The 20,284-nt window shown below is 45.6% G+C and overlaps 2 protein-coding genes across 3 annotated transcripts in view; one reads left to right on the top strand and one right to left on the bottom strand.

Annotated features, from left to right (window-relative positions):
* Positions 1-364: 364 nt before the first annotated feature.
* Positions 365-2,956, bottom strand: arf6b (ADP-ribosylation factor 6b). Its single transcript, XM_067242566.1, has 2 exons — positions 2,846-2,956; positions 365-2,645 (listed from the first exon to the last, which is right to left on the bottom strand). The coding sequence occupies exon 2, from the start codon at positions 1,994-1,996 to the stop codon at positions 1,469-1,471; it is 528 nt and encodes a 175-aa protein (XP_067098667.1). The 5' UTR covers positions 1,997-2,645; positions 2,846-2,956; the 3' UTR covers positions 365-1,468.
* Positions 2,957-10,177: 7,221 nt separating this feature from the next.
* Positions 10,178-20,284, top strand: part of aspg (asparaginase homolog (S. cerevisiae)) — a 15,001-nt gene continuing 4,894 nt past the window's right edge. For both annotated transcript variants that reach the window (XM_067242559.1, XM_067242560.1), the window contains exons 1-13: positions 10,178-10,427; positions 11,446-11,575; positions 12,113-12,148; positions 14,396-14,507; positions 14,698-14,823; positions 15,067-15,150; positions 15,894-16,020; positions 16,320-16,432; positions 17,738-17,923; positions 18,029-18,142; positions 18,347-18,466; positions 18,707-18,802; positions 19,416-19,579. In XM_067242559.1, coding sequence (XP_067098660.1) covers positions 10,178-10,427; positions 11,446-11,575; positions 12,113-12,148; positions 14,396-14,507; positions 14,698-14,823; positions 15,067-15,150; positions 15,894-16,020; positions 16,320-16,432; positions 17,738-17,923; positions 18,029-18,142; positions 18,347-18,466; positions 18,707-18,802; positions 19,416-19,579 — 1,658 coding nt within the window. The remainder of the gene's footprint in view (positions 10,428-11,445; positions 11,576-12,112; positions 12,149-14,395; positions 14,508-14,697; positions 14,824-15,066; positions 15,151-15,893; positions 16,021-16,319; positions 16,433-17,737; positions 17,924-18,028; positions 18,143-18,346; positions 18,467-18,706; positions 18,803-19,415; positions 19,580-20,284) is intronic.

Genomic DNA, 20,284 nt, shown 5'->3' on the forward strand with positions numbered 1-20,284 from the left:
AGTAAGTTACAGCACTAGCTCAATGTTACACAAGCAAGCATGCAGAGAACAGCTGTGCCGTTTTAACATTTGTGTAGCACGCCACCCACCCCAACCCCCAACGCAGACGATCATGTGGCTGTGGTTCTTCCATTGAGACCAGCAGTTGGACTTCCTGTTTTGTACATTTTTCCCATTCAACAGTGGCACTTGGGTGCCAGTGAAACAATACTTTTTTCTGAGCTTGGAAACTGATTAAGTATCAACCATCCAATTTTTTTTCTTATAACTCAAATCAAATATCGATAGGATCGCACAAAAGGAATGACACCAACTGGCCTACATCCTTTTTTGAACAGCTGGGATTAAATCAAGAACTGACACATTTAAAATTACTTTTTTAATAAGACATTACAATGACATTGTTCTGTACATGGTCCTCCAAGTCAACACAGGAGTTAAAGAGTTGCACCAGAAGATGACTTCATAATTTTGCCAGTAAGCAGCTCCGACTGCAAGACCGGTCAATCCTGCGGTGTAGTTCCTGTGTCTCTGTGCTCATGCTACAGGTATAGGCTATCATAATGTCTCTTTTTCTGAGACTCTTCAATGGGGATAGAAGGTCGAGAGCTCAGTGCTGAATGACATTCCTTTGGAAATATTGGGAGTCATCTTACTGTATGACTATCAATGATACCCATGACTAACTGTGTTCTGAAAAGCATGTTTGAGTTACTGTAAACCTGTGTTGCATAGGCCTACTTCTGAACAATGTAACCAACACATGACACAAAAAGGTCAATTAGCTCACCATGTTACCAAGCATTGGGGGATTACTTAATTTCTAATGGATCCCAACTGTGGTTAACAGAACACTGGACAGTCTTCCAAGTCTTTATTTTATAATGTCCAATGTGATGGACTGTAAGCAATGGTGAACACTCTTCAAATCTTGCAATAGCATCTTTAGTAGGAATACATAAGGGTGTTTCTCCCTTGATTATGATTCAGGTGTTGCAGTTCCTCAAACTACTGACATCACATATCTTAACTTAAGGGGGGGGGGGAGGGGTTTAAACAATACAGACCCATATACATTAGCAAACCAAAACTATTGTATAAACATGAATGAACCAAGCCTCAGTCCAAATGAAAGATAAAACTTAAGCTTTGTTAGAAAAATATATAAAAAATGGGACAAAGAACAGGCAAAGGCGGTGGTCTCTGGAGCTCAACTTTAAGAACAGTTTTAATTGATATTCATCAAGCCAAAAATAATGAATTAATGTGATATAGACCTGCTACAGAGAAGCAGCTAACTGAAAGCTAGCAAACCCAGTTGAAGATAAATTAGTTATTGGGGTCAACATTGTAATCAAAATAAATGAACATAATCAAAGTTGTCTTTATTATATTCATTTCAGAGGTTATTTGTTACTTGCCTCAACTTTTTTTGTAGATCTGACTTAAAACAGTCATCACTCAATCATTAAGATTTGTAGTTTGATGTTAGCCAAGTCAGTCCCTCGTATAGTCCATCACCGGTGGTCGCACAGGAGGGCTGAACATACCAATTTCTATCTCTGATGCGGGTCAATCCTAACTTCTCCTGGATTTCATGCGGCTTCATGGCGTCCGGTAGGTCTTGCTTATTGGCAAAAATCAAGATGATGGCGTCTCTCATCTCACGGTCATTAATGATGCGATGGAGCTCCTGCCTCGCCTCATCGATGCGATCTCTGTCCGCGCAATCCACAACGAAGATCAACCCCTGTGTGCCGGTGTAGTAGTGTCGCCATAAGGGACGTATCTTATCCTGGCCTCCAACGTCCCACACATTGAACTTGACGTTTTTGTAAGTGACAGTCTCTACGTTGAATCCCACCGTGGGTATTGTGGTGACAGACTGTCCGAGTTTAAGTTTGTAAAGGATGGTTGTCTTTCCTGCAGCATCAAGACCAAGCATCAATATTCTCATCTCTTTGTTGCCAAATATTTTTGATAGCATTTTCCCCATCTTGAACAGTGCATATATATTCCTTTCCTATTGTAAAAAAAAATCCCCTTTCTTCACGCAAAACCTTTCAATTTGATACAGGCCTATTTTCTCAACAGTGGAAGCATTACTCAACTAGGAGCAAGCGTTCATTTACATTATAAATGACAGGTATGGTTGAAACTACCCTTCAAACTCGCACCGTGCCATTGATCTGCTCTACAATGTTTGGGGCCACAGGGTGTTCCTGTGTGGTATGCAGTAGTCTTCAAGTTCAAATGGGGAGATGTTCAAAAAAACTACGTTGGGATGTTAAATTATTGCTGGAGAAAACGTGCATTAAAGTGGTCAGATATCGAGTTGCATTAATCAAGAAGCTGTGGGTCGATCCAATATTTGCAGAGGAAGGTGGTGGGTAAACTGAACGAGGCCCTAAAAAGCCTGCCGTACTTGTGGATGCCTCTTGGTGGACGTGTCTCGCGGTCCCTCCTTGCCGGGAGCGTCCGCCTTGTTCGTATTGGTATTACCGGAGCAGAAATGCAATTTGCTGCAGCTGTTCCATCAAGCGTTGTGCAGGGCAACACGCGTGTTCACAAGGGTTATTTTCTCCCGAACGTTCGGTCACTAGATGGGTCATTCATTCACTCACCAAAATCCCCTTTATGTCCCTCTGAAACAGAAGAAAGGTTTGGGAGGAGTGTCAGAAGCCTCAACTTGGCTAGGCTAGCTAGCATGCTAACATTAGCTAGCTAGCTAGATGGCTATTTCAAGCAGTAATTCTTGCTAATGAAATTCAGAAACGCCCGTTAGTACCAATCCGTTCGTTTCTAGTCACTTTAACATATCTCCAAATTAAAAATGGCATATTACCAGCGGTTTCCACCCTTGTTCTCTTGGTATTTCCACCCAGCTTTCGGGTCTCTCCTTCGTCTTTTTCAGTCGAGTTGCTGCTTCACCGGAAAGGTGTGGAGCTACATCACCCGCAACTTCCTCTCTAGATAATTCAGTAGGCTAGTCAACTGCTTACGCAGAAGCATTCACAGCGCACGCACTGGAGACAATGTAGCACGCCACACTATATGCGGATCAAAGGATTAAACTGACAACGCATGCAATGTCCAAATCTGGAGAACTTATTTTAAGACGTATAGTGGGGGGGAAAGAACAATGTTGCTTAACCGTACACCTTTAACAATAGTTGAAATATAGTGGGTACCTTAGCGGATGCAAAGCTCCGCTCGTGGTGCAGCTGGGGCACCATCTCTAGCTGTCTTTTGATATTGAAATCCTTAATTGACCGGCCTATTTAGTTTGATGATGAAAACACTTTTGGTGTCAAATTAAATTATGATGCGTGATGCGCAAAAGTTATCTAGCCTATTAGTTATGAGCGCTTGAAGAATGATGTCCACATATCGCTTGAACTTGATCCCACCCACACCATGTATAGCCTAATAAAATTCTGACGGGCAGGCTACATGCAGCGAGATCCAAAAGGCGATGTCGCCACCTTGTGGTATGTAGGCTACAGCAAGGTCCTCAATTATTTTTTAAATATATATATTTTTGATAGCCTATATACTGTATATATATGTTATTATTTTTTCACCAATGTTGGAGTTCGGAGCTTAGTGTGTTCTGTATTTTTCATCTCTTGCATCAGTCTGTTTTTTCCGTTCAAGACGCTGTGTACGTGAAACGAACACTTTTCTCAGTCCGTAATTGTAAGATCTTGTGATGTTACTGTTGTAGGGGTCCTGTTGACCAAATCTAGACTTTTGAGTAAGACAGTTATTTGACAAAAGCGAGTGCTGCCATTTTCTGAAAGGCTCCATTGTTTGCATCATTGCCATGTGTTTTTGTCTTAAATCCGCAAACGTCAAGGTAGCCCAAGTAGGCGGTTGTCTCCACCAAACTTTATTTATCACCGCATTAGATGAATCGTGAAAGTCTGAACTTGGGCTGCCAGTATCAGAGTACAGTTCTGCTTCTTCAGAGGCCGTGCTGTCCATAGTCACATTATCCACCTGGATGCTGCAGCTGGCTGCTTGGGCCCCAGACAGCCTGGGCAGAGTGGATCTGCAGGGGTTGTTTGTTCTAGAACCCAGAGATGAGACACTGCATCTAAGTCTCTCCAGAGCTCTACTGTACTGTCTCTGCTGTTGCTCGATCTCCTTCATACAGTACCTGTGTTCCAGCTCCAGACCATGAAGCAGGTGTTTATGCTGCTGTACTTGGTACCTGTGTAGTCCACACATTGTGTCACCCTGCAACTCCTGCATGTTGTTGATCTGTTGTCCTTTTATGGAAGAAGAAAACATTTGATGTTTCACTCTGTCAGTAGCAAGACTGTAATTAAAGAACACCTGATTTTTTGTTACTTGTACTTATCACACGAGTGCAATGATAATCCCTACCCAAACAGTAATATTCGAGCAAGCACATATATTAGATACTCACAATCTTGGCCTAATATCACATCAATTGATTTAGAGCAGGCAAATAAGTTACTGACAAATCATATACAGTACTTGGTCGAATATCTGTTGACCAATACTGTACAGGGATGCTTTAAGATCAGACAAAATAATTGTATAATAATAATATTACTCACTTGAAGGTCTAATCAGCTTTGATGGAAGTTAGAAACATCTTCAGCAGTATTGTTGCTTCTGCACAAGGAGGAAGAGAAAATGTTTGTTCTCCCTGTCTCTCTTGGTCTCCGAGGTGGTCTCTCTCATGATGTCACACAATGCACTAGGCAAGGTGCACGTTTCTGGTCATTTGATCTCTTGATAAACTTTATTTACAGCACTCTGGATAACCAGACAACAAAGCAGAACTGAATCCCTGCTAACCATCAGATGTCAAGTATGAGTACCCTCAGACTAAATAAATAAATAAAAATCCTGTAAAGAGATAAGGAGCATTATACTTTGGTCCGATAGCCTGCCAGATCTGTTGTTGCAGTGAGGCTATACAAGTGGGTTAGGGTTAGTTGTTGTTGTGATGCAAGAAAGGGACAATGATAAACTTTTGGCCATGAAATATTTACAGCTGAGTTCAGATGACTACACAACCACTGTGTAGAAGACACAATGAGCAGCCCATCATTAATGTTTTACTAACAGTGTTCCATTCACTAGCCTCCTTGAACTGTCTTTAATTATAGAACAGAAAAAAATATTTGAGCTATTCAAGTGGGCTGCAAAGTTGAAAAGGTCGGGAATGGCTGGTCTATAAAATAAAGACTATTTCTACACTTCAGTACCTTATCCCCAGAGGAATGAGGTTCTTTAATAATGTCACCCAATTCATCAACCAAGATGGATGTTTCTGCTGATGTGATTTCTCGATAAACTTTATTTCAAGCACACTGGATTTTCAGACAACGAAAAATTCAATCATTGCTAGCAGACCGATGACAGGTATGAACACATTCTGATTAAGTTGATTTAAACTAATCATGCAGGGGCGCTATAAAGTCTGCTAGGCTTAGTTGTTGTGATGCAAGAAAGGGACAATGATAGAATTTTGGCCATGAAATATTTACAGTTCTATTTCAGTTGACTAAAACCACAGTTTAGAAGACAATGAAAAGCCCATTATAAGTGTTCCTCCGGTAGGATTATTGGTGGTATTTAGGGTTCCTCCGGTAGGAGAAAACCTATTGTTATTAGGGTTCCTCCGGCAGGAGGACCCTATTGTTATTGGTAGTATTACGGTTGTTCCGTGGGAGTCAACGGCAGCCCCTGGACCAGTAATGTGAATTACTGGTCCAGTCCATTACTGAATGAAATACTTGAATGTATGATGAAAAATTGATTTATTGTGAATATTTTAAATGTTAATGCTTGGCTTATTTCTACGGACTCCAAACACTATCTACCCTGTTTCACCGTCCGCACGCGCTCCAAATTTTCACCGACACCTCCTGACCCTGGACACACACGCGAGGGGAGCCACACACACATTCAAGGCTTTCTGAAAAGGGTGAGCTGACCAAGCCCCCACCCTCACTCCTTGGCCTAGTAGCCATTCTGTGGCTGGTTTGGCTACTGCTAATGCTATTGTTAAAAGCAACAGAAGGTCTTCTTAATAACTATAAAGTTTAATCAACTAAATTCAGTTGTTGTGTTTGTTAGTTAAGATAATCCAGACATCCCAAGTCTCCAGGAAGTTTCGGTAGTCTCCTGCATTTCAATATCGGCTCCCTGACACCCGCAAATGCTATACAATCTCCCGCAAATCGGGGATTTTGTATTTACAGCGAGCGAGAGACTGTCCAATCAATGGAGGGAAAGGAAAACATTTATTCTTGACAATAAGTAAGCAAGTATATTGGTTGCAGGTGAAGACGTGGTGCTGCCTGCTGCTGCGGTAGTGTTTCGTCTGTGGAGATGCTGATGATAGCTTCCTCTCTTGCTGGTCTAAATAAGTGTGTAATCTTTGGGTATTTTGCTCGAGCTTGTTGAGACAACAGTTTATCGCTGCGCTATTGAGCACCGCCAACACATGAGCCCCCCCCCCCCCCCCCCCCCGCAGAATAAGCCTGACTGAGATTTACTGAGAACTCAGGAGTTGCAATATCTGCGGTTTTATTGAGAAATCAATGTACTTGGAAAACAGTGAAATCATTTTTGCCTTGGTGTGAACTGCTCTGGGAGAGTGGGAAACAGCTGGGATGGGGAAATGTTTGCAGAGCGACTTACAGTAAGTACAGGAACATTCCCCCCGAGGCAAGTAGGGTGAAGTGCCTTGCCCAAGGACACCGTCATTTTGCACGGCCGGGAATCGAACTGGCAATTTTACTTGCAGTTTTACTTACTTACGTATCGTTTAGCTCATCAGTATCAGTTTAGCTCAAACTGCCTTAGTTTTACTTAGTATCGTTGAGCTCATCTAAGCTATTTAGTAAAGTAGCCTACCAACATGACACACATGAATTAATTTACGTGTTTAGGCTACTTCATCTCCAAAGAATGTTTTAATTTAAATAAACACGTTAAGAAATAATGTCACTCTTTTCAAAAGCCATTGGTTAATTTACATAAAATAAGGCCTAAACTAAGCAGTGCGTCTTGACAAGTTTTGTCAATTGTATCCGTTCTTCAACCCTGGTGCTCAGATTATACAAAGAGCATTCATCCCAACAGCCCCAAGGGTCTTCAGAGACAGAAGTATGCTTCCCTGACCAGTAGCTGTGGAATAGGTATAGGTTCAGCAGGCCCAGCATAGTTTATCTAGATAGATTTTATTGTCATTCTTAAAATATATATATCTACACTTTAGCAACTCATAAGGATGGCAATGAACACATAATAGTAGCCTACCGTCCTTAGAAAGTAGTTGAAAGGAGAGTAGTAGACTATAATAGTAGAAAGGAGGGTAGTAGACTGCAGACTATGTAGGCAAGCCTAGAGAAACTCATCGTAGCCAATCCTTGACCACTGTTCAGTCTGTCTGCATCTCTGTGTGTCTTTTGAATGTGGGACATTGTTGAACAGGGTTGGTGACTCAGAAAGGTTTAGCAAAGGCAACTATATGCCAGGAAATAAGAAGGGTATACTTTGCTCCAAAACGGGAACCCTGAATATTATCAGCAGTTTTCCAGGTCATCTTGAAACACTAAGAATCAAGGAGACTTTTTATTCAAATGTATTTTCATTGTTTAAAGTAGCCTATATGTTGACAAGCTTCTGTATTACTTCATCCTCTCCTTCTGGCTTCCCCAATGTTATAGGTGCAATATACTTTCCCCATCGGTGTATCAAGGCCCACTGGAAGACTCAGGGGGTGACTGCCTGGTGCCCCCAGTGTTGAAAAAGCGTTTTCTAAAATACCCTTTAGAGTGGCAGAAATGAGACAAAGTGCCCTACTGTCTGACATCCACATCATTTATTCTTAATGAGTTCCTTTAGAGTAGAGAAAATGTGATGCAGTACCCTATAAGGTGCCCTTACAATGGTCTATATTTGAGTGTTCCCGTGCCCTTACTTCCAATGGAAAAGGGTGCTGTTATGAAATGCCCTTTATGCTGCCCCTACAAATGGTGGACAATGTCCAAAGACGATTTTGTCAACATTTTGAAGGTTGTTTTTGTAAAAAAAAACATATTTTTCAACCTTTCAAATGCTTTTGTGAAAATATTTATTTGCAACTTTTTTTGGAAAGTATTTTTTAGCAAATAATTTTGAACGAAAACATTTACATTTAGCAGACGCTCTTATCCAGAGCGACTTACAGTAAGTACAGGGACATTCTCCCCGAGGCAAGTAGGGTGAAGTGCCTTGCCCAAGGACACAGCGTCAGTTGGCATGACCGGGAATCGAACTGGCAACCTTCGGATTACTAGCCCGATTCCCTCACCGCTCAGCCACCTGACTCCCCAAAACGAGAACGAAAGTTTTTGTCCTCAGTTGTCCCTCATGACTCTTGTCACTTGTGCCATGACTGAGATACTGAGAACAATGTGTTTTTTCTTGCCAAATCAGGGAACTTGGAAAACAGTTTAATAGCATTTCGTGGTATTTGGGCTACTTTTAAACCTCATGCGGCCGCAGCATTTCTGCCTTGAGGTGACCTGTGCTGGGAGAGGGGGACACAACAGGGATGGGGACATTTACATTTAGTCATTTAGCAGACGCTCTTATCCAGAGCGACTTACAGTAAGTACAGGGACATTCTCCCCGAGGCAAGTAGGGTGAAGTGCCTTGCCCAAGGACACAACGTCATTTTTCACGGCCGGGAATCGAACTGGCAACCTTCAGATTACTAGCCCGCTTCCCTAACCGCTCAGCCACCTGACTCCCTGACTGAAATTGTGTGGGCAGAGCGAGCAGTAAGAGTTCATAACCTTCACACACTTCCCTTAGTAAAAAAAAAGTGTCTCCTCACTTTCATAGAGTAATTGTTGCTCCGTGTCTCTGTTGGGTGGTGATAGGAAGCGGCATGATTAAATAATTTGTTTTAATGAACCAATGAAATGTGATAATAGCAGAAATCAAGGAAAATATTAATCCACCAGTCATTTTAACATTTTAACTATGGAGGCATCAATTGGATAAATGTGGTAACTCCTCCGTTGTACACCCAAAAAATATTGGGCTAGTTTTCAGGCATTCTGGGCTGGTTTTGAGCACTCGTTGGGCTGGACATTTTTGCTGGACCTGGCAACCCTGAACTCAGGTGTGATGTCATTCCCAGTCCTGAGTCAACACTTTTAAAGAATGGATCTCTGCATAATGGGCTTGACGAGACCACAGGTGTCCTTACAGAACACGCTTCAAAGTTGTGACTTTCAAAAGGGTGGCATTTTAACCCATCAGGCCAACATGTCTGAAAGTTGGTATGCAGACCTTATTTCTCATGGGAAACAAAACAGTCTCAATAACCCATAATGTCTGAAGCACGGATTTTTCTCTACAGTGACAATTTGTGAAGAATTAAAATAAAAACTGCCATTGCTCCAATTGTCTTGAAATGTTGTATACATGTCTGTGTCAAGTCAATTTTGAAATGGTTTGCAATGTTGAGGAGAAACATGCATATTATATGCATGCCATATATATATTTTTAGTTTGTTTCGAAGGGTGGAATGGGGGCTGTATTAAGAATGAATCAACATCCATGATACACTAAGTGTAATCTTGATTGTTTTATTTGAGTTCAAACTGAACAGTCACCTGTAGGTTAAGGGATAAATGCACCAATCAACAAATTCAGTTGACCTGTTTAACTTGTATTAGAAATCTTTCTGTGGAAATCGTCTAAATAGGCCTATCTGTGAGAAGTTTTGTAGGGAAGCTCTCCATTTTTTATGTCAAATTATCTGTGATGGTAGTTATAAAATGTTCTACAGCAGTATTCATGCTTCTGGACAAGATCATTTATTGGTAACCATTCATTTAGCAGGCTTTTATCCAAAGCAACGTACCGAGAGGAATCTAACCTCTTTGGGTGGTCTTTAGTCCATAGAAAACATGAACTCATTTGTGGAGGTGGACCATAAGGTCTTGATGAGCCAATGACGACGAGTTCCACATTTTCCCCGTTGCTGTTTCAATAAAAGGGAGGAAAAAGTACCAATCGGCAGCATCTTAGTTGATCTGTCACCGAGAACGCTCTCTCATATTAATCATCTCAACAGTGTAGCTTGTTTCAGCCGCTTGACGCAGAGAACCACCTGACCGACTAGAAATCATGGCGGAAATGAATCCCACTTCAGTTACTATGACCTCGCTCGCTAGAGCCTTGTCGTTTTCAGGTTCCTACGAGAGGGACCAGAGCGATGAATTTAACTCTCACACTACTTTTGGTCGAGGCAGTGTGCCACATTTCGGCCAAAGAAGAAAGTTGATGGATTGCGCGAACGCGGCCCACTCCTGTGAAGAAGTTTGTGTTCTTGTCATCAACACCGGAGGAACCATTGGAATGACACTCAAGAATGACGGTATGGGGAGTTTAAATACTCGTAGGCACAGCTAGCTACGTTCTGCTTCCTATGTTCCTATGGTTGCTAGTAGGAAACGCATTTGTAGACTAAGCGTCCGATTGTCAGCCGCTACTTGCAAGATAGTTCCACCAAAAAAGGGACTTTTAGAAGTTGATTTTCTTTAACATATTTTTCCATTGAATTTTATGTAAAAAAAGACAGAAATTAGGAAAAAGATATCATACCATCTTAGGGTGTTAATGGGCAGATCAGCAATTGTCCTGCATGTAGTCTCAGCTCTGTTAGAGACACCCTTACATAACGTTATTACTATTGCATAATAGCAACAATAATAACATTTGTATTATTATTCCAACATGATGGCACTGAGTTTATAGCATAAGAATATAAAACAAAATGTTTTTCTAGTGGTTATACCAGGACTTCATCTCCATTTATTTTGCATGGTGCACTCAAAAAGGTAGCCTACTTTTACCTACACTACATCAATAACAAACACACATGCACACTCTGTCTCACTTTCATCAATGAGTAACTATGATACTGATGCTTATGAACGTGTTGATTTCATTTGAAGCACTGTCAATCCAAACAGTTTTTAAAAAATATTGTATTTAATGTTTCCTCAGTATCTAGCTGAGTTTATTAACTATATAGTAGCTAACTTTGTGTTTAGTTTGAGGTACAGCCTTTAAATTTCTAAATCCTTTCTCTTAATTTAAATAGCAAAAAACCCCAGAAAAGACCAGCTTGATCTGACGTTTAAAATTAAAGTGCCATGCCTCCGTTAACCCTTAGGGTGCAGTATAAAGCAAGGTGAAATCAAGAGAGGAGGCACTGCTGAACCGGATAGCACACCTTAAATTGTTTTCTACATTCTACCGTTTAATTTGACTTTCCCTTCACATGGTGGGAAAAAACACCCCCCCTTTTCAGGTTTACAAATACCTGTGTGCCATCAGTGTACCTGTTTGATCTGCTCTCAGCCTGACCTGTCTGCGTATTTAACCCCCAGTTCTAGAACCAGAACCTCATGCTTTTGTGAAGAACCTCAGGAAGCTCATCATGTTCCATGATGAAGAGTACGCCCAGAAGACTAAACTGTACGATCACTATGATTTTCCAGAGAGCACGCTGGTCCTGCCGTAAGTGCCCTGTCTCACCCCCACCCACCTGTCTCACCCCCACCTCCCCCTCCTCCCCCCACCCCCTCTGCTTCCCTCTGTGGAATTCCCAACATCTCACGTTTTCAAAAATGTATTGTTTTTCTTTATTACGTTTACGTTTAGTCATTTAGCCGATGCTCTTATCCAGAGCGACTTACAGTAAGTACTAGTGGCAAGTAGGGTGAAGTGCCTTGTGAAGGACACAACGTCATTTTCGCGCGGCCGGGAATCAAACTGGCAACCTTCTGATTAATAGCCTGATTCCCTAACCGCTCAGCCATCTGAATTGCCATTTATTAAACAGGGTTTTTAACGAATACTTATTGGTTGGATGTTTTTTTTTTTTTACTACGTACTTCTACTACATGTAACGTAACCATATTTTTCTTGATAGTGATTGCCAGAACCAGTTTGCCATAACATTTTCGTACAGTTCAGCCTAGGCCGTGCTCACAAACCCCCTTTGCCTGACAGGTGAACATGTCCCTCTAAACCTTGTTTGTGTTGCTTTAACAGGATGCCCACACCTCATGCAGACCAGCTATTTCAGGGGTGCTGTAGTACTGGTAGCATACTGTCTGCCTGTATTGTGTTTGAGCCTGGTTACAAGTCTGTGTCTGTCTTACCTATTGTGGGCCTGCCTGTCTGTCTGCCTGTCTGTGGCCCTGCCAGGGAGAGATCACAGAAGCGAAGGTCCCTCTGTCAGGGCAGGTTGAGGGGGAGGCCTGCTATCGGTTCTCCAGATGGAGGTTGATCCAGAGCCAGGGCTCTCTGACTGGGTCCCGTCCTCCTCCTGTAGCCCCCCTCTGGTGGCTCTGAGCCTCTGCCCATGCAGCACACCTGGCCACCCCTCCAACACACCTTCAAATGCATGGGTCGTTATCAAGCTCAGCAGAAGCCTGGTAATGACCCATTCATTTGAACCAGGTGTGTTGGAGCAGGGAAACATCTCAAACATGCAGGGCAGGGGGTCCTGAGGACCAGGGTTGGGAACCTCCAGGCTAATCTCCACACAGACACACAGCACAGCCCATTCAGGCCCTGTCACAGTCCCAGAGCAGGAAGGGGGCAGGGTAGCGGTGCAGGGCGGTTGGTTTAAAGGTTTAAGATAAGAGGGACCCCCACAAACACACAGCCTAGTATCTAGATACTGCTTGTGTGTGTGTGTGCGCGTGTGTGTGTGTGTGTGTCATGCCTCCTAGTAGTTATCTTCTTGGATGGCTGCCATATGTCACATCTCAAGCCACGCCCATTACTCTTGTCGCCACGGTCCCTAAGGATTTTGTATGAGTTGTCATCTCGTTTCTTTTCATGTGCAGTTGTGCAATTTAAATAACCTTGTCTTGCTAACATGGTAGCCTACCGATTGCTTGCATTAGCATGTGAGAGCATCGGTTTATTTTGTGTGTTACGTTTGTATTCCTCGGATAGCGTTGGCATGAGCTGCATGTTGACTAATTGCTCTGCATATAGAAGGAGACTCCATGTGGGGAAATCTCACTTGACTAAAATTGTAACGTTGCCGAGATTCTTCATTATGCAGAGGAGGGATCTGGTTTATTGATTTATTGAAAAGCTGTAGTTAGGAGACGTAGAAAGACAAGCCTTCAGCCCCCCCCTGACCTCCCTCCCTGCGTCTCCCTCATCAGCAGGCTACGAGCCCTGCATTCCCAATCAGCCCCTCCCTGAGCCCCCCCCCCCCCAGCTACACCAGGAGATAAATGAATAATTGGCGATTTGAATATAGTTTCTAGCGGCACTATGGCGTTAAGATGATCAACAACATATGTTGGAGGTTTGTGTGTGGAGTCTGAGCTAATTAGGAGAGTGTCTGTAGAGGCCTGGCTCGGCAGCGGAGGGCTCGCCTTAACCCTCTCTCCCCCCGCTGTTCCATTCAGCTTCGCCTCCAGGTTTGGGGGCTCCCCTATGGTAATTTGGGGGGCTGGAGGGTCTCATCTCACGTCTTAAGAAGAGAGATTAAAAGGGGAATCTTTTCATAGCTGCTTAGCCGGGCGCCATCTCTTGTTAGCAGGGCAGCCGGAGACAGCTCAGCAGCTAACTTAAACTCTTCTTAAGGGGAGCATTAATATGCATGTGAGTCCAGGGTAAGCTGGCCCTGTCTAATGAGAACAACCACCGCTACACAGAGTCTCTGTGACACCTGAACTGGGCCCTGTTTGATAGAGACACGGTTATTTGGCTGCCTCCCCCCCCCTGACACACTTACACACACCCACGACACACATACACACACACACAACACACACACACAAAATCAAGGCAACAATAGGAGCTCCATACAGCCTCGCTGCCTGTGCCTGAAGAAGATGGAGAATCGGTCCAACTTTGAAGGGGTTTCCACCCCCATAACACGAGCTAATCCTGGCCCCTGTCTTATCAGACCTCCATCATTCTCCTTCCATGCTCTGAAAACAGGTTCTGGCACCCTGCTGTTCAAACAGAAGGCCCAAGCAAATAGACTTTGTCTCGCTTCATAAACTAGGCTAGGCTCGGGCCACTCTGTTTTTCCACACGTGATCCCCTTGCCGTTTCACATTTAAACACAACCAGGTCGAAACCTCAGAATCTGTGTGTAAAGGGAGCAAAACCAAAACAAAGACAATAATGTCACTGATCTCGTGGTTTCCTTTTTCCACAGATTTAATCAGCTAATTTGCCTAACCCCAACCCTGATTGTTCTCACGTGTGTGTGTTTGCATTCACTCACATGCACGGTTGGAGGTCTGTGTGTGTGCTTTAACATGATTTAAATTCATGGTCAACTTCTTTCCTGTTCAGAATGTGTAAAGACAAGAAGAGGATTGTGTACACCGTCTTAGAGTACGATCCCCTGCTGGACTCGTCTAACATGACCCCGAAAGACTGGGGGACGATTGGGAAGGACATCGAGGTACTTCAGCCCAAACACTAACCACAACTTGTCACTCATTCACACTCGCAACCTTTGCAAGCACCTAATTGACCAACTTTCAAAACATTCCTTCTCGACAGCATCTATAGATGTAGCACAAAACAGATGGTGCTGTGTGTGTGTCCTCCTTGTGTCGATGTGCTTCACTGTCTCCATGTCTCTGGGGTAGAAATACTACGAGAAGTACGACGGCTTCGTGGTCCTCCACGGGACCGACACCATGGCGTACACGGCGTCCGCTCTGTCCTTCATGTGCGAACACCAGGGCAAGCCGGTGATCCTCACCGGCTCCCAGGTAACCTGCCTCCTGCTGTTCACCACAGTAAAGATGAGACTGGAGTAGAGATACGACAGACAGTAGCTTAGTGGTTAGAGATAATGGACTGCAGATCAAGACGTTGCAGGTTCAGTTTCCATCACCTGTGCCGGGTATCTCAGGATAAATGTTTCTGTTGACTCAATGTATATTTTGTTATTTATGAATGTTTATGTTTAACCTGATGTTTATGAATTTGGGACTTCTTGATGGTGGTTTCAGGTGCCGATCTACGAGATGAGGAACGATGGTAGAGGAAACCTCATGGGGGCGCTGATGATCGCTGGTCAGTTTTACATTCCTGAGGTGAGTGGAGACGTCTGTCATGCTGTGTGTGTGTGTGGGGGGGGGGGTGTGAGTGTGTGTGAGTGAGCGATTGTGAGTGTGTTTTCAATCCTAACTGTCTCATTCAGCATGTTCTGTGACAGTTTCGGTTAAAAAATCGGTTGCACAACGCAAATGATAAGGCTTCTTGATTTCAGTCTCTGTCTTTGTTGAATCCGTCTTTCGCTTTTCTCAGTCTGCGGTGAGTGATCAGTCTTGTGAAATGATTTCTTCAAACGTTTATTGTTTAAGATTGTATAGTTTGAGAACTGTTCCGCCTGATCTGTGTGTGCCATGTTTGCACACAAAAGGCTGAAGACAGCGAAAGCCCTCATTAAACCGCCTGTCTAACAAGACAGTTCAGTACACTACAATGCTGCAGTGTGTCGCAATAACGAGCAAAAGTACTTCCTCAAACGTCAGGAGGAAACGGCGAATTGGAATCAAACGGCGTTTGACGAATAGAGGCAGAAGAGGAACCAGCTCGTGTTTTAAATGTCTAAAATCTGCATCCAAACAAAGTTTTAGTGGATGAGGAGAAGCTTGAAAAACTCATCTGGCTCCATGTTCCTTCTAACCTTCTATACTGGGAACTGACATTGTGTGTCTTGGTCATGACATCTTCAAGACACCTGTAGTTATGTCGGTGTGACAATGTTGAAGGGAATGTTGCTGTCACAATGCAATAACGTTTTTCTGTGTTTTTTGACTGCTTGCCTTACCAGGTGTGTCTTTACTTCAATAACAAGCTCTACCGAGGGAACCGCGTCACCAAGGTGGACTCCGGAAGCTACAACGCCTTCTGCTCTCCCAACCTGGCTCCTTTGGCCAACGCGGAAGTGGACATCACAAGTAAACAAAAGCTCTGTGGATTCTGACGCCAAGCGTCCCACATCTCAGACTTGACCCAGTCCTCCAGGTGTCTAGTGTGTGATGTGTCAGGTGGCTGAGAGGTTAGGGAATCGGGCTAGTAAACAGAAGGTTGCCGGTTCGATTCCCGGCCGTGCAAAATTACGTTGTGTCCTTGGGCAAGGCACTTCACCCTACTTGCCTCAGGGGGAATGTCCCTGTACTTACTGTAAGTTGCTCTGGATAAGAGCGTCTGCTAAATGACTAAAATGTGTTGCGTCCGACCTTGTCTCGTTCCGCAGTCAACTGGGACACGGTGTGGAGGGCCAACACCACAGAGCGCTTCCGGGTCAGCCCGGAGGTCAACCGCAACGTGGGTCTCCTCAGGCTGTTCCCCGGCATCACCACCCAGACCGTGAGTGCTTCCCGGCGGAAGATTAGGACGATTCTAAGGGCCCTGGTCAGACAGGGTAAACAAGGAGAGACAGGGGCCCTGGTTAGAGAGGGGCCCTGGTCAGACGGGGGGCCTGGTCGGTCAGGGGGCCCTGGTCGGACAGGGGGCCCTGTCTCTCCTTTTCCTCCAGCAGGACCCCAGATAGTTGGGGGGTGGGGGTTTGGGGTACAAATTAGCCAGGGGGCCCAGAATCCCTAGCGGTGCCCCGTCCCCACTGGTGGGCCAGCGGTGGCATATGCTGCCTGGAAGCGATCCTCAGCGAAGGGTTTTAATCAAAGGCGCTTCATCGTTTCGGTTCCCAGTGTGTGATGCTCTTTATCTTTGAGCTCTGAGTGGTAGCTCCTCATTTGTGGGTGTTTGTTCGCTGGCCAGCCAGATAGAGGGTCTGTCCAAGTGATGTGCGTACAGCTGGAGTGGGATCCAGGCTGCTAGCAACACCCAGCCCAGCGACCGTGAGACGCCGTTATGGGGCATGACCAATCACCCTCTAAAGACCCAGGCTTGGCACGGGCGTTTCAACACTTAGGTCCTCCTTCTCTTCAGCAGACAGGGAGAAGCGGAGGCCTGGGTTTACTGTTGCAGTCTGGTGCCCCTGCCCAGGATGCTGTCATAACTCCAGCTGGGTTTGTGATAACGTATAAATCCCTCATCTGCCTCGCGCTGTTTCTGCCTTCTCTTGGCTTTATTGGAAATCTGCGTGTCGTTGGCCAGAGGGTCTAGTTCCAAAATCTGTACTGTAGCTTATCACACCCAAAAACATGATCCCCCTAGCTTTAAATTCACCCCCCCCTCCCTATTCCGATATTTTAGCAGGCTGTTTCTCAGTTGAGAAAGGATGGCTCTGAACACCTGGAATGCTAATGGCTGCCTGCGCCTGGCTGCCTGTGCTCCAGATGCCAAGGCTGGTGGGGGTGCTGGGGGCTCCCGGTGCCAGTGTGCCACCCTGAGACACAAGGGCCAGGACAGGGGGCACCAGATGGGCATCAGGGTGGGCGAGGGTAGGGTGTGTATGGCTGGTCAGGGTTAGGATGGTTGTCAAACCGAATTCTCGCTCAGTAATGTGCTCTCCCTGCCCAGCTGTCGTCTCAGCTGAACTCAGCCACTTCAGCAGGACAGGGCGGGACTACAGTGTGGTGTGGGCAGTAATGCTGGCTGTGATTGGCTGAAGGTGACTAGTGTGTGGTGTGGGGAGTAATGTTGGCTGTGATTGGCTGAAGGTGACTAGTGTGTTGTGTGGGGAGTAATGTTGGCTGTGCTTGGCTGCAGGTGATCGCCTTCCTGCAGCCGCCCCTAGAGGGCGCTGTCCTGGAGACGTACGGCAGCGGAAACGCCCCCGACAACCGCCCGGACCTGCTGGAGGAGCTGACGAAGGCCACCAAGCGTGGCATCATCATCATCAACTGCACCCAGTGTCTGAAGGGCTCTGTGTCCACGTCCTACGCCACCGGCCAGGTACGTGACTACCAGGACCCCTGTGTGTGTGTGTGGACATATGTGTGTGTTGATCTTTTTGTGTGTGTATACATATATGTGTGTATGAACTCGCTGCTCCCTCAGGTCCTGATGGACGCAGGGCTGATCCCAGGTCGTGACATGACCCCCGAGGCGGCCCTCTCTAAGCTGTCCTATGTGCTGGCCCGGGCTGAGCTCAGCCTGGAGGACAAGAAGAAGGTGAGGTGGACTTATTGTTTTCGCCGAAAAAAGCTAGCTAGCTAGCACTAGCTATCGAACGAGTGAAAACTTCAAATCGTTGAGTAGGGACGTAGTTTTTGGCACCCGGACAGTTTTTGGCGTGACAGAGTCGGCACGGAGAGAAAAACAGACACCTGGGGTCGAACGCTGTTTCATGCTAGACCCGTGTGTGTGTGTGTGCAGATGATGAAGCAGAACCTGCGAGGCGAGATGTGTGCTGACCTGGCAGGGGCCAAGCTCTCCATGAGTGACAGTCGCTTCATCCAGGTCATCGCCAAGACGCTCAGCATCAGCTGCAAGGAGGTGAGGTGCCTGGTCACTCACACACACACTCACACTCACACACACACTCACGCTCTCATTCAACTTCCTTCAAACTGGTTTTCATCTGGTTCTTTTGTTGTTACCAAGACCAGAGGCAATCACCGCATTACATGGTTTTATCGTGTAGTCACATATTCTAGATTTTCCGTATGGTTCAAAGCAAAGCCCTCTCAGAATCCTAGCTCACACAATCCTCTGGCCTGCTGGTCTTGTCTCCAGGAGCTGGAAGCCATCCGTGACGCCCTCACCCCCTCGTTGGCCTGCGCTGCCTCCAAGATCGGAGATATCGACGCCTTGAAGGCCATCCGAGAAATGGTGAGCAAGTTCCAACCAACACTGCGCCGCCGCCGTCGCCGAATCAAACGCTTCCTGTAAGTCAGCAGAAAGACTGAACATACTGTTGTTGTTGAGCCCACACTCTGGGACAGAGTTCACACACACATACCCTGTGTTTGCTCTGGGACAGAGTGTAGGTCATGTTTGAACCCGTGTTGATAACACGGACGTCAGAAGCGTAGCTGTAGCGTGTCAACGTCCTGATGGGGTCTGTAGCTGAGGAACAAAGTGTCAGTCAGTCACGAGTCTGACATCAGCAAAACACATACCACAACATCTCAGCTGCAAAACAAACCTCAGGAGGTGAACAGGTGCTGGGCGATGAGTTCCCCAGCAGACTGTGACGTTTGCAGGATGAACCGGTCAGTTGAGTGCATGTTAGTCATGCTAGTCATACTAGTCATGCTAGTCATGCCAGAAGACTCAGTCAAGATGGCCAACGAAAAGCTGTTTTAGATTAAATGATGAACTGTGTTTCCCGTCAAACCAAGAAAACGTCCATTTTCAGTAGTTACCTCGACAGGAAACGATGATGTTTTAACATAGAAATGGCAGTTTGTTTTGAGTGACCTCCTGTCCCTCCCTGTCTCAGGGCAGTGACCTGAGTCTGGCGGACTACGACGGGCGCACCCCTCTGCATGTGGCGGCCTGTGAGGGCCACCTGGAGGTGGTGAAGTACCTCCTCGGACACGGCGCCTCCGTCCACGCAAAGGACCGCTTCGGGGACACGCCCCTGAGCAACTCCAAGCGCTTCAGGTAGGACGAGCGAGGGCGGGGCTTCAGAACAGGCAGTTTTATCTTTTTAGACATGTTTTGACTGAGAGAGATAGGGGAGAGGAGGGGTAGGCCCCTGCATTAGCTTTAATAGTACAATCAGACAGGTTATTGGTCTCAGGTTTGGAGTGGAGGACAGTGGGGAAGACTGGAGGGATGGAGGGATGGAAAGGGGGAGGGAGGGGGTGCTGGGCGCTGCTTATCTGTGCAGAAGGATGCTTGTTTGCATCTCACGGTAATGCCATCATGTTAAGTGGTGCATTTCAAATCCCACACTGGCCATTACCAATCTCTCCATCCCTGTCTTTGGTGTGCAAACAGCGGGCAAAGAGGAGAGCAGGGAGGCTTATTAAGGCAGTAGTGGTAGGGGGCTGGGGGCTAGGGCTGGGGCCTGGGGGCTAGGGCTGGGGGCTTTGGCTAGGGCTAGGGCTGGGGGCTGGGGGCTTGGGTTGGGGGTTGGGGCTGGGGGCTGGGGCTGGGCGCTAGGGCTGGCGAAAGGACTGACTGTCAGATGGCGCTTGAAACCAGAGGAGTAATTCTTAATGAAGTTTAGAGGCCACCACAATAATTAACTTCTAAATAGGCTAATTGCCATCCGCCAATAGCTACAGTGTTTATTTTGATCTTGATTGTTTTTATATTTATGTTGTTTGTCATTAATTGACATTGTGCATGATACTGTGCTGA

Source organism: Osmerus mordax, chromosome 9 (genome assembly GCF_038355195.1).
Source record: "Osmerus mordax isolate fOsmMor3 chromosome 9, fOsmMor3.pri, whole genome shotgun sequence".
NCBI lineage: Eukaryota > Metazoa > Chordata > Actinopteri > Osmeriformes > Osmeridae > Osmerus > Osmerus mordax.